Source organism: Alligator sinensis, unplaced genomic scaffold (assembly GCF_000455745.1).
Source record: "Alligator sinensis unplaced genomic scaffold, ASM45574v1 scaffold93_2, whole genome shotgun sequence".
Taxonomy (NCBI): Eukaryota; Metazoa; Chordata; order Crocodylia; family Alligatoridae; genus Alligator; species Alligator sinensis.
Window position 1 is genome coordinate 2,880,913 of NW_005841854.1, and position 12,351 is coordinate 2,893,263.

General features: G+C 43.7%; 1 protein-coding gene across 16 annotated transcripts in view; it reads left to right on the top strand.

Moving 5' to 3' along the window:
* RYR2 (ryanodine receptor 2) overlaps positions 1 to 12,351 on the top strand; it is an 847,904-nt gene that overhangs the window by 279,866 nt on the left and 555,687 nt on the right. For 11 of the 16 annotated variants that reach the window (XR_003095960.1, XM_025213656.1, XM_025213760.1 and 8 more), the window contains exon 4: positions 7,179 to 7,199. The exons of the other annotated variants lie outside the window; for them this stretch is intronic. Coding sequence is in view for 10 of the 11 variants with exons in the window: in XM_025213656.1 (XP_025069441.1) it covers positions 7,179 to 7,199 (21 nt within the window). In the remaining variant the exon portion in view is untranslated. The remainder of the gene's footprint in view (positions 1 to 7,178; positions 7,200 to 12,351) is intronic. 16 annotated transcript variants of the gene reach the window in all.

Genomic DNA, 12,351 nt, shown 5'->3' on the forward strand with positions numbered 1-12,351 from the left:
CCGGGGCGGGCGGCCGCTTTTCCCTCCCCTTGTGCTCAGCTTTTTCCCAGGCTCCTTCCCTGCTTCTTCCTGGCACTGGGAAAAGCAGCCCCTCCCCCACCCCATGGCTGGCACTCCCTGCTGCAGCTGCTCACAGTGCATGTGGGGCTGTCCGGAGCAGACACAGGCAGCCCTATGTGGGCTGCGAGCAGCTGCAGCGCAGGGCGCCGGCCATGGGGCGGGCAAAGGGCTGCTTTTCCCTCCCTGCGCTCAGCTTTTCCCCAGGTCACTTTTCCGCAGGCTCCTTCCTTGCCTGGGGTCCTCCCCCTGCCCTCCCTCTTACCCGCAGTTCCCAGGCCAGAAGCCCCAGCTGGGGGGGTGGGGCCGGGTGGGCCCTGCTGTTGTGGGAGCCCGCCAGCCTTCCCCTGGGTCCTACTGCCCTTGTGTCCTGTCATTTTTGACAGGACCCAAGGGCTAATAAATGTTTTTCTAATTTTTTTAGGGGCCCCACAGGCCAGATAGAATGGCCTCATGGGCTTGATGCAGCCCGTGGGCCATATTTTGCCCACCCCTGGTGTACAGCTACTCCTCGTAACATCATAGTTATGTTCTTGAAAAATGTGACTTTAAGTGAAACAATGTTAAGCGAATCCAGTTACGTCACAGTAGTTACCTACTACTAATAGATCAGCGATGTAATAACGAAAGTATGTTAGCCAGGACAATGTCAAGTGAGGAATACCTGTATGGTAGGTAGGAAGAAATCTGAGGTCATGTCTATATCAACTCAGGATCATTCTAGGGAATCTGTAATGAAACACACCATGCTGTTTGCTCAGTACACCCACTTCTCCAAATGGATGTAATGTAACTACCTTAGTGTGGGAGAGTGGGGGCGGGGTGGGGGGGTATTTACTGGCACATTTCTGGCTGCACACTCAGATGGCTACATTATGTCCATTTTGGCAGGCTGGGCATGTGGAGTAGTGTGACATGCTTTTCTTTGATCTTAGAGAAGTCTAACTGTGGCAGTGTTTCCCCAACTTTTGATACCTGGGTTGTCACACCTTTTTCTTTGTATTCAAATTGGCAGCACGCTTCACTCTTGCATCTGGGAAGGTGCATGCATACAATTTTTTCTCCCCAAAACATATACATACTCCATTCCCTTGCCAAAGGGAATCATACCAGTGCTGAAATATACTGTTTAATAAAATGACACCAAATACATAATTCTTTAAGGAAAGGATTAGTCTCTATACCAGTTACTCTCAATCTTTTTAGGTCAAGGTACCTCTTTGTTACTGTTCTGAATTTTCACCTCTGCTGCCTCTTCTGGCAAGTCAGCGAAAAGATCAGCTAAATCTGTCTGATAAATTTGGCTCATGTTTGATGGTTTCAGGGCAGTCAAAGCCACTTCCTCCAGTGTTCAGTGATGCACCTGATTGTCTGCTCTCCAGTGTTTCCCCCCTGCCTCATTGCTCTGGTGTGAGCTCCACAGAGCCAGCTGGAGAGCATGAGGATGGGGGAAGTAAGCACTTAGCAATTAAGGTCCAACTACTGCTAATCCACTTTGAAGTACTTATATGACATAATTTTAAAGCCTTTTATTTTTAACTGTTAGATGACTTGAACCTATGCTGTCAGAGTTATTGACTTCAGAGTGCAATGGTGAAAAATGTAACTCAGTTCCTTTGCATACCAAACTCAGTTATTCTCTCACTAGGCATTGTAATTTAACTAAAGAAAATCAGATTTTCCCATATTGTTTAATCTAACTTTTTTTTTCATAATTTATCTTGTTACTCCTGGTTATATCAATTTGTAACCTAATGAACATTACTTCCCCTAGGGGAGTTTGTAGATTCTAGGGGCATGGTTACTGTCATTGACAGTAGGTCTTAATGTTTCAGTAGAACAAAATTGGCAGAGTCAGGGTATGCCCTCTGGACCTGAGAATAGAATTTCCCTCTGTGGCAGCAACATCAGTTTCAGTTCCAAGAATCTTCTGTTTGCTTCTAAAGGGGTATGATGGTATTCTGGTGGAAGATTAAATGCTTTCCTTTTTCAGGCCCAAGCACATACTGTCTGTGTCCAGTGGTCTTGCACCAGAGGGACTGGACTCAGAAACCAACCAACTGTAAAACTCATGTGTTAGGTTTTAATAAGAGGCTTTAATTATAATGTGTTAGGACATTGTGCCTTTTCCGCTACGAATAATATTGGCAGACTTGCATAGTCTTTAATCCATGTCAGGCCTTATTAATAGAATGTAAACATTTGATCACCCACACTGTACATGGACTTGCATACAAATCATAACTTATTCTCCCATCATGAAAGGACTGAAATTTTAATTTCACAGGTTCTACTCCCACTCCTAGACCATTTAGTTTTTCAGGCAAATTCTTTACATGGTTACCTATCACTTTAAAACTGTCCCCCAGCTAAACTGTATTATGAATTTATTAACTCCCAGCTACTCATCCAATCATAGTTGATCAATTGCTTATAGTCCTTGTTTAAACAAGACACTGTCTTCCACATCACTAGACAGCAAACTGTTGTCTAATTTTACTGTGAAGGTGGCCTTTACACAAATAGGCAAATCTAATCTAGTTCCATAGATGCATAAGGCTGTGTACCAAGTAGAACCATTGTGGTTTCTTTGTGTGTGGTGTAGGGGAGATCCAGTGTGGAAGCCATATGCAGCTAAGTGGACCAGTGCTGACAATTTTAAGGAGATGCACCTTGATATCAGAGGTATAAACAGTGCTGGATTATGACATGCTGAGGCCCTAAGATATGTCCAATTTGAGACCCCATATGATAAAAATAATCCAGTGTATGTATATTTTTGTCATATGAGAACGAAAATGTCCATATTTAGAGTCATTTTCCCATATCTCCTTTATCTCCCTTATTTACCAGCTGATTATTCTAAAACTTGATATTGATTCACTTGTTTTTTCTTATTTAGAGGCCCCTCGTATTGAGACCCTAAACTGTAGTTTAAGTCTAAATCTGGCACTGGGCATGAAAGGCTCATGGCTTACTCAAAGGTAACATCTCCATTAAAATGACTACTACTGAAGGTCTTCCAACAAAAACTGGAATTTGGTTTCTTGGAAAGTTTGCTTTTGGTGGAATAGGTTGCTATAAAAGCAGGGTCCCACAATAATTGCTGAAAGGCTAGTCCTATATCTTTTCTTTTTCCATCACTGGTCAGAATTCATTCTGGCTGGAAGGCTATTTCACAGGGTTCAAGGGCATCAGTAGTACTATTCTCACCACATGTTAATCAAACAGCAGTGCAATCCCAAGATAAGGATGATTAATACAAGAATGATCTGTCCATTCAAGTCCTTGTCCGTTGGGATGAAGTGTTCCCATAATTGGTTATTTTTGGAGTTTTGCTTAATATATTTAATCGGCTTTGAGACTCTCAGCCAGTAGATGTAACTGAGCATGGCAGCTGTCAGTTTCTTCAGAAATACATCACTTATATACAGTACACAGTTCTCAGCACTGCCAGACTCTCACCTTTCTTGAAAATATAGGGGAATATGCATTGATTGGATTTATACCTTGTTTATAGCTTTCATGCTAAGGTCCGTGCATCCATTACAATGCATACGTCAGTTTGCCTGCTTCAGCTTAGAGTCAAAACCAGACTTGTCAGTCCCCATGACCAAGCATGGGTTTGTCCCATATCCTGAAATTCCCTCTAGTTTTTTTCTGCTTTGACCATGATCAGTGGTGCAACCAGACCTCCCAGTATATGTCTTCTAATTCCCAGCCATGTCTGGGTGCCATTCAGTTTTGGGGAGATTTGTCACCTGAGATCTCCTTCATTCTGAGGTGTTTTCAGTGGATGTTTCTCCTGCAGGTTTTGGAGAAGGGGGCTGTGCTAAGAAAAGCCATAAGGAAAAGGAGAGGCCTGTGTCTCTTGCTTTACCTCTATGTTGAGTGTCTCCTTGAGCTTAGACAGTGCTGTAGGGGAAAGTACAATTTCCCTTGCAGCCCAGGCTGGAGGGGGTTGCCTTGGTCCTTCTTCCCCAGTCCAGGAACTGGTTCTATGCCAGGCAGCCCTCTCTTCCTCGTCCTATGAGGAAAGTGAAGCCAGTAAAACACTGTGCCAGATTGACAATTTCATCTTAATCTCTAGAGCCAGAACCAGCAGCAAGGCCTCTCACCAGGTAGCTTAGGTGCCCCACTGCCTTCCGCTTGGGTCATTGACCGGAGGCGTGAATACTGCCTGTGTCACAGAGTGTGATATGGGGCTGGTGTGCCAGTCCAAATTTAACTTGTGTCATAATGGAAGGGAAACAACACTATTTTTCTACGTGGTTATGGGCTTTACATTTTTAACTGGAGAAGATTTTTACCTTAGAGAGCAGACCCCTTGCTATGTAGGCCCTTCATGTGCAGATAGCTCCAGACAGGTTTCATATCAGTCCCTTCCTTGGAGGACAAAATGATCAGGTAGCATCAGACAACAAAAATACAAACTAATGTGAACTGTCATCTCATACACTAATTGTCTCTGAATGCTTTTGTAAGCAGTGCTGACTGAATAGAGCAGTACTGCAAGGTTTATTTCTCTCACCTTACAAATTACTTGGCCCAAGGGCTTTTCCTCAGAAAGAGACAGAAAAGAGTGGGATTCAGAGTTGTTTCTTGCATATATGTGGAGCTTTGGTTTTGGGGATCAGACAAATCAAAATTACAACTTTGAATCCTGTTAGATTCTATAGACAGAAATAACTTACATAATAAATTGAAGCAGCCCATGAAGTACAACGAGAGAGAACCATATTATAAACAGTGGGTGGAATAAGATATGGGTTTGTAGGTCTCCCCTAAGTTACTTACAAGTCTCTGAAATAGCCTTATTTAGAGTTAGATGTCTGACTGACGCTAGGCCCTTTCAGTTTGAGAGCAGAAAGCGTCATCTATAGCTTTAATCAAATAAGGTCACCGGGCTACAGCTTTTAGGCCCAGTTAACCTGAAATTGAATCTTTTGGAGCACATGGAAAATGTTTTCTACAAAACTAGTCCTCCATCTGGGACCAAACACATTTAAAATGAATGCTTGCATGAAGTGGTTACTGCTCTGGACCCTAAGAGAAATCAACAAACCAAATTTTCTTCTTCTACCAGATGCATCTGTGCACCTTGATTTTTTCCATGAGGACTTGATTTTATACAAATAAGACTATCCAAAGAAGAGGTCAGGTGTCTTTAGTGTAATGTTCTCTACTGGTTTTTTCTAGATATCTCAACTTTAAATACTTCCCTGTGGCATCAAACTTATTCCAGTAGAACATGATGCTGGATCCTCATTCTACTATTACAGCTCTATTCATCTTAAACTCCTATCATACTTCCTATCCGTTAAAGGAATTCAGTCAACACAAAATATCTCCAATAAGGGAATTCTTGTTTTTTTGCTTTGTTTTGTGTTTTTTTGAAGTTGGGAGACTCTTCTCTTCACAAGATGTAGTATTGTACTTTCAATTCACATAGGTAGTCACATTACCATCCTAGCATTTATTCCCCTAGTAAATTCAAGACAGCATAGTTCTTTTATTAAGTATTAAAGTCCACTGGAGGACCGAGTCTCTCCTTCTCTGCCTTCTCATGCCCCTGCAGTGATGAAAGTCATAATTAGTGTTAAAAGTTATAATTTAGAAACATTCCCTTACTTACAGAAGTTGGGAGTTGGAGATTGTCACTCAGGTGAGGTAGAGACAGTCAAAGGGTCTGTAAAGATTGCCTATTGCTCCAAAAAAGTTCATTGTTTATTCTTCTCATTCATGTATGTTGATGTTTATTGAACCCAGGCTACTGTGCCTATGTTTACTGAATCCCTGTCTGTGTTTATAGAAGTACACCTCCTACTTCCCCAGTTGCACCACACAGAATGTAAAGACTTCTCAGGAAGTGCTCCAGAGATGTTTCATTTGTTGAGGGTCAATTTTCAAGTACTTAGCCATCTTCAAAGCAATTCTTTGGTCATGTACATCTGTACACATGCTATTTGGATTGCTTCAAATGTTATGTCTGCCTATGGCCTAAGTGTCTAAAGCAGAGACCTAACACCATAAATTTAGGCTCCCATTTAGAAAATGTTTACTTTGAATACTGATATCTCCCCCTGCTAATATTTATTAAAAGGGACAGAAAAAACTTAAAGCTTACTATGAAATGAGTAGAGATCCACCAGCATGGATATCAATATTGCAACTTATAGAGACAAATTTTACTAGGATAGCTCTCACAGCAGCAGCCATTGCTGGAAGCATTCCAGTACTTATGTCACAGTACAAATTGGGCATTTCCCTTAAAATAAGCAGTGGATATAATATACTTGAATGATGATTTTTTTTCCTGAGCAAGAATGAAGGGCTGCAGGATTTGGCCACAGTAGGAACTGAAGGATTTAACACAGTATGTAGTGTCATGCGTTCAAGTGGGTGCATCTATGAAATTACCCACACGCACATTATGCCTCCATATTTTGACACACAAATTGTGCACAATTTAAGTCATTGTCCCTTTACAGCTGTCTGTACAAGTCCTTTCTATAGAGAAGAACTTTCAGTCTCCATTTATGAAAGATTAATGTTTACTAGGAATAAAAGACTTGCATATGATACTACACTAGTTCTTATGTTGTGTGTACAAAGCTGCTTTTGATGTGGTGGAGTATTCAAATACTCACTTTTAGTTTCTGTCACTATATTTCAGCTGATACATCTTTTCTTTCTCAATCTTTATCTTGCATTAATACTTAAAATGGCAAACCTTGGGCTAAAGCCATTGGAATATCTCAGCTGAAATGTTTTCTCTTGTGGCTAAATATAAGGAGGAGTGAATCCATATACTTTTTAGCGTGAGTGTCTGGTGCTTTTAGAACGTGTAGACAACGTTTGTAGAATATAATATTGGTTTCATTCAACTCCAGTCTTAATCTTGTAATCTGACTTTTCGATGGAGTTTTAAGGCCTCTAAAATGTTAGTTATATTTCATGAACTAATATTAAAAAAGAAAGTTTTTGGCATATGCAAGAAGAAGGAACATAGAGAGGGAATAGCTTTTACCCATTCCAAAACAAGTGAAACATTAAAGTAAACTGTGGAACATTATATTCAAAGACATAGTTTACTGATTTATTGCTTTTTCTTTCCACAGCTAGTTGATGTTGAAAAATGGGTACGTGCTTCTGTCTCTTACTCGCTTAATTCCAAATACTCCATGTTTGCCATTGAGTCTAATCTGTCTGTTTTGTTATCCTGTGTAACATAACATATTAAGTTGCATGGCTCAAAAAAGGCTAATACATTGCCAGGCTGGATCTGGTAATTTCTAAATTATATCCCATCAAAAATCACACCAAGAAAAACTTTGATTTTTTTCATGATTATTTCTCTTGTAATTACATGCAATATGAAGCCTATCATAATCATGGCTATTGCCTTACAACTTTGAGCCTTGCGGTCTAATGTTGTAGCTACATCCTGTAACCCCTCACTGTGTTTTCAAGTGTCCACATTTTAATTCTACAATGCATGGCAATAAGATAATTATCAGTATTGATAAGTAATGCCTTGTTTTATCCAGCTGCAAATGTTATGCATACTGAATATTTGCCCATCATGAACAGCTGCTACAGAATATACAGTAATTACTTGGAGACTTTATGGAATAAGTTTCTTAATAAAAATGTTCTATTTTGCATTAAGACTTAATTTCTTCCTAAATGTGTTGACCTAGCCTAAATTATGAGGGTCAAATTTTTAAAATGTAGTCTTCATTTGTCTGCCTGTGGTTCCCTATAACATGTGACTATCTGTCCCTACTGCACCACATACATAATCATTTGATTCTATGACTTATATAAGGAGTTAGCTCAAACAGTTGAGTCATTTAGCTGGTAGGTCATATTGTTAGATTCAAGATCCTGGGTCTTAGGGCTTCTGCTAATGGCCCATCTTGAATACTGGCTTGTAAGTAGCAGGTCTTACAGAAATTTGAGCTAGGTGTACATACCAACATGTGATACAATTTATCCAGCATTTTTTGTTACCATTTATAACACTTGCACAATTAGTTGTTGGTGTTTGTGTGTACATGTGGGTGTTCATGCATATACAAATGGAAAGTTGTTAGAGTTTTTTGAAAAATTGGCTATAACATCTACTGAAGAACTTCATGATTCATTGGTCCTTAATTCTGTTCATATAGTGGCTTAAAGAGTTAAACTACATGACCAATAGGTGCTGCTATAAATAACCCAATAGTTAAACAATTATACAAACCAACAAGTAAATATTTTTGAGTGACCATTAAAGCAATCTATCTATAATGCTTTCTACTCATATATTTATAGCCTTCTGTGACAACTGAGTTATGCTTATGACCTCTTTTAATCATGTACTTATGTCTTAACATAACTGTACACTTAATATTATGGTATGACAGTATAATTGTGGTCTCAGGCTAGACCACTGGGCAGCCAAAAGGCAAGCATCCTGGGGACAGGAGGAAAAGAAACAAGAGGGATCCTGATTGTGCCTAAGGAAGGAGGATGCTGCCTTAGCAGAGATGAAGTAAGCCCTTGCTTCCAGTGTTTGTGTATTTTGCATTACAGAGTCATTGGGAAAGCTGTGTAAGTAGCACTGGGAGCAGAGAGCAGGTTCCACTTGCTTAAAACGTCCTACCCTTGGGGCTGGAGTAGATGCTCAGACTGCACTGTTCAGAAAGATTTCTATTAGCAGTTCTCATTATAGTAGTAACCTATGAAGGGAGAGACCTCTTGGAAAATATGACACGAAATCCCTAATAGAAAGAAGGGTGTGGCTGTTAAGGAAAAGAAAAAAAAAGTGCCTGGTGAATGGTTGTAGCAAACTTCAATGTGTTGAAGTTTGCTACAACCATTTCCAAAATTTTGATTTTGGAAAAAGAAAACTCGCATATGAAGTGCTCTGCTTTTTCCATCCCTCTGTCACTAGGCATTCTTACCTTAGGGGACATCAGCTAACTGTCCACAATGAAATCACCCTTCTGTGACACCTCTTACCACACATCCAGGTGCTTACATAGAAGGGTGAAGTTACTAAGGATTGGTGATCTGTTTAGTCTCTGATCACCCCATATGATCAGTTCTGAGCCCTTCCTAACAGCACTGATGCAATTCCACTGTGCCAGATTCTGCCTCTGGTACTAAAACGTAACCCACTATAGTGCCATTACGTAGAATGACATGACTCCCAATATACTTTCTGACGTTACAGAATTATTGAGCACAATAAAGGAAGAGCTTTGAGATCAGGATCTCAGGATTTACTTTCTCTTTTAGGTGACAAGTTCTTTTTGCTTGGTCTCCTTCTGGCTCCATGACTCTTGGCTGTCTAGTGGGCCAAATTCTAGAGATGAGGGTAGGTGGGTCAAAGATGCTTGTAGCAATAATTTGGGGTTTAAACCAGCTTGCTGGGTTATAGACGGTGTGGATTCAAAGTCCCACACCAAAGGAGGCCTAGAACTTGGGTTTTCCATTCCTAGGTGAGTGCTCTAACCAGTAGTTTTGTTTGGGTTTTTTTTTTTTTAAGAGAAGGAAGATCCTTATGCTATTGTCCATGCTTAGTAAAAGGTCTTCACTGAAATGAATGGAGAGCCACACACGCATCCTGTATAACCAAGAATCTATCTCTGAAGATCTGTAAGTAATTTCCCTTGAGCTGTGGTTCTGTAGAAGGAAGTAAAATTCCTTTCTAGGGGCACATGAGCAGCTTATTTTCTCCCCATTAAAAGTATGTGTCTACACAGATAGAAGTACAATAGTACAGGTAAACTAGAAGGTGTCCCTCGTTCCGGGCATGTACATCAAGATTGTGCCAGCAGCTATACTTTAGACATGGGTGAAATAGAATATAGCCCTTGAAAATGATAATGCAGTTGTACAAAAGTACTTTAGCCTTGTGCTTCACAAAGCTCCGGCAATGCAAATCAAACGCTGGATTCACATTGGTTCTTGAGGCACCTAAATGAGACTTAGATCAAATTTAGGTGCTGAAGTTAATGGGGTGAATCTCATTCTCTGGGTTGACCCATAAGGACCTAAACCTGAATTGCTCTTGGGCGTTTCCAAAGTTTTTCTATTGAATTTAGAAGGATTATGGGTTTTTAAGTTGCGGGAGGACTTTGGAATCTCATCTGTGACGGATGCTGGCAATTTCGGTGGGCCATCATCAAAGCCAGGTGCCTAAATCAAAGCTGAAACTGATACAACTTGAATCCTGGCCTAGAAGTTAGTAGAGCATATACTGGACATGACTTACCATATAAATTAGGGGTGGGCAAAATACAACCCATGGGCTGGATTCAGCCCAACAACTGACTGGATCTGACCCATGGCTGCCCCTGCAGCAATTCACACGGGGCCTAGTCCTGCCCACTCCTGTCAGGGCAGCCCATGCTGCACTCCTGCCCATGCCTGCCAGCCTGGGCCCCAGCCAGTGTGCGCACCTTCTAGCCGGGCAGTTCCTGATGTAGCTGCAGCTGGCTGGATGCTGCTGTGTTCCCCTCACCTCTATCTGTGGCTCTTCCTGCTGTGCTGCTCTGAGTGGGGGGAAGGGAGCTTCAGCCAGATGGCTCCTGCCTCAGCATGCGGGGCTCTGGCTCCAGCTCCCAGCTGCTTCCCATCCACTCTGCCGGCTTGGTATGATGAGCAGCCGCCCATGGGGGGGCAGAGTGGGTGGAAGGTGGCCGGGAGCTGGAGCCGGACCCCTGTGCAATGGGGCAGGAGCTACCTGGATGAAACTTCCCACCCACCTGCCTGCAGCAGCACAGCAAGGGCAGGAGCAAGAGGAGGAGGAGGAGCTGCTGCTAGAGGCAAGGAGAGCAGAACAGGTCTGCCAGCCCGGACCTGTGCCCCAGCCAGTGTACACAGTTCCTGGCAAGGCTGTTCCTGATGTGGCTATAGCCAGCCAGGTTCTGCTTTTCTCCCCTCACCTCCAGCAGTGGCTCCTCTCACTAGGGTGACCACCTTTTCAAAATGATGCCATGGCCGGAGCAGAACCGAGTGGGGTAGTGGCAGACGCAGGCTGCCTGCTGTGAGCTTGGGGCTTCCCATGCTGCTGCCCTCCCCTCAGGAGCCTCATGTTGGCTGTGCCCCTTGCGTTCTTGGCAGCGGCAAGGGGCACAGCTCCATGCCACCATTATCTTTGCTGCTGCAAGGCAGGCAGAGGACACACAGTCAGTGTGGGGCTCTTGAGGGAAAGGCAGCAGGGTGGGGAGCTCTGAGCCCTCAGCAGGCCCCCAGGCTGTGTACCACATCTGCCCCTACCCTGCATACAAATCTGGGGGGGCACATGCCTCCCCCATGTTCTACCTTGGGGGTAGACACAGTAGTGGGGAGCCACCTCCCACCTCGCAGCCCCTGGACAAGCCACCCATCGGTCCATTCCATACTATGTTCTGGGCCCTACCCCACTCCCTCCCTCACTATGGTGGTTTTAACTTGCACCTCTCCAGCCCCCCTTTGCCACCTCCCCCAATACACTTACCTGCAGGTAGCTGCTCTCCACACTGCCTGGCTGTATTCCTGGCCATGTGCAAGCATGCAAGCGCACACATGTACATGGCACCCCCCTGCATCCCACTCCTGGCAGCCTCAGATCCCCTTGCAGGTAGGAATGCTGCTAGCCTGTAAATGTAAACCTGCTGTTTCCTGGTCTCCATATGACACTGCAAATCTGGGACAAATGCTGTCTCAGAGTCATGTAGCCCGGGACTGGGACCTGTTGATCCCATTCTGGGACTGTCCTGCCCAATTAGGGACATGTATTTACTGCATCTCCCACCCTTGCCTGTGCTACTCTGCTCTGGGTGGACAGGCGGGAAGCTTCAGCCAACCTGCTTCTGCCCCAGCACACAGGGCTCCGGCTCCAGCTCCCGGCTGCCTTCCACCCACTCTGCCCTCCCACAGGTGGCTGCTTATCATGTCAGATGAATGGAAATGGTGGAAGACAGCCAGGAGCTAGAACCAGAGCCCTGCATGCTGAGGCAGGAGCCACCCAGCTGAAGCTCCCCCCACTCAGAGTGGCGCAACAGGGACATAAGCGGGAGGAGTAGCTGGAGCCTGGAGGTAATGGGAGCAGAGCAGCACCCAGTTGGCTGCAGTGACGCCAGGAACAGCCCTGCTGGAAGCTGTGCACTGGCTGGGGCTGTGGCTGGTCTGCCAGGCATGGACAGAAGCACAGTGTCGGCTACCCCAGGTGGGAGCAGGTAGGGCTTGGCTGTATGCAGAGTGCCACGAGGGCAGCTGTGGACCAGTTACTGCCCAGGCAAGCTCTGATGCATGTAC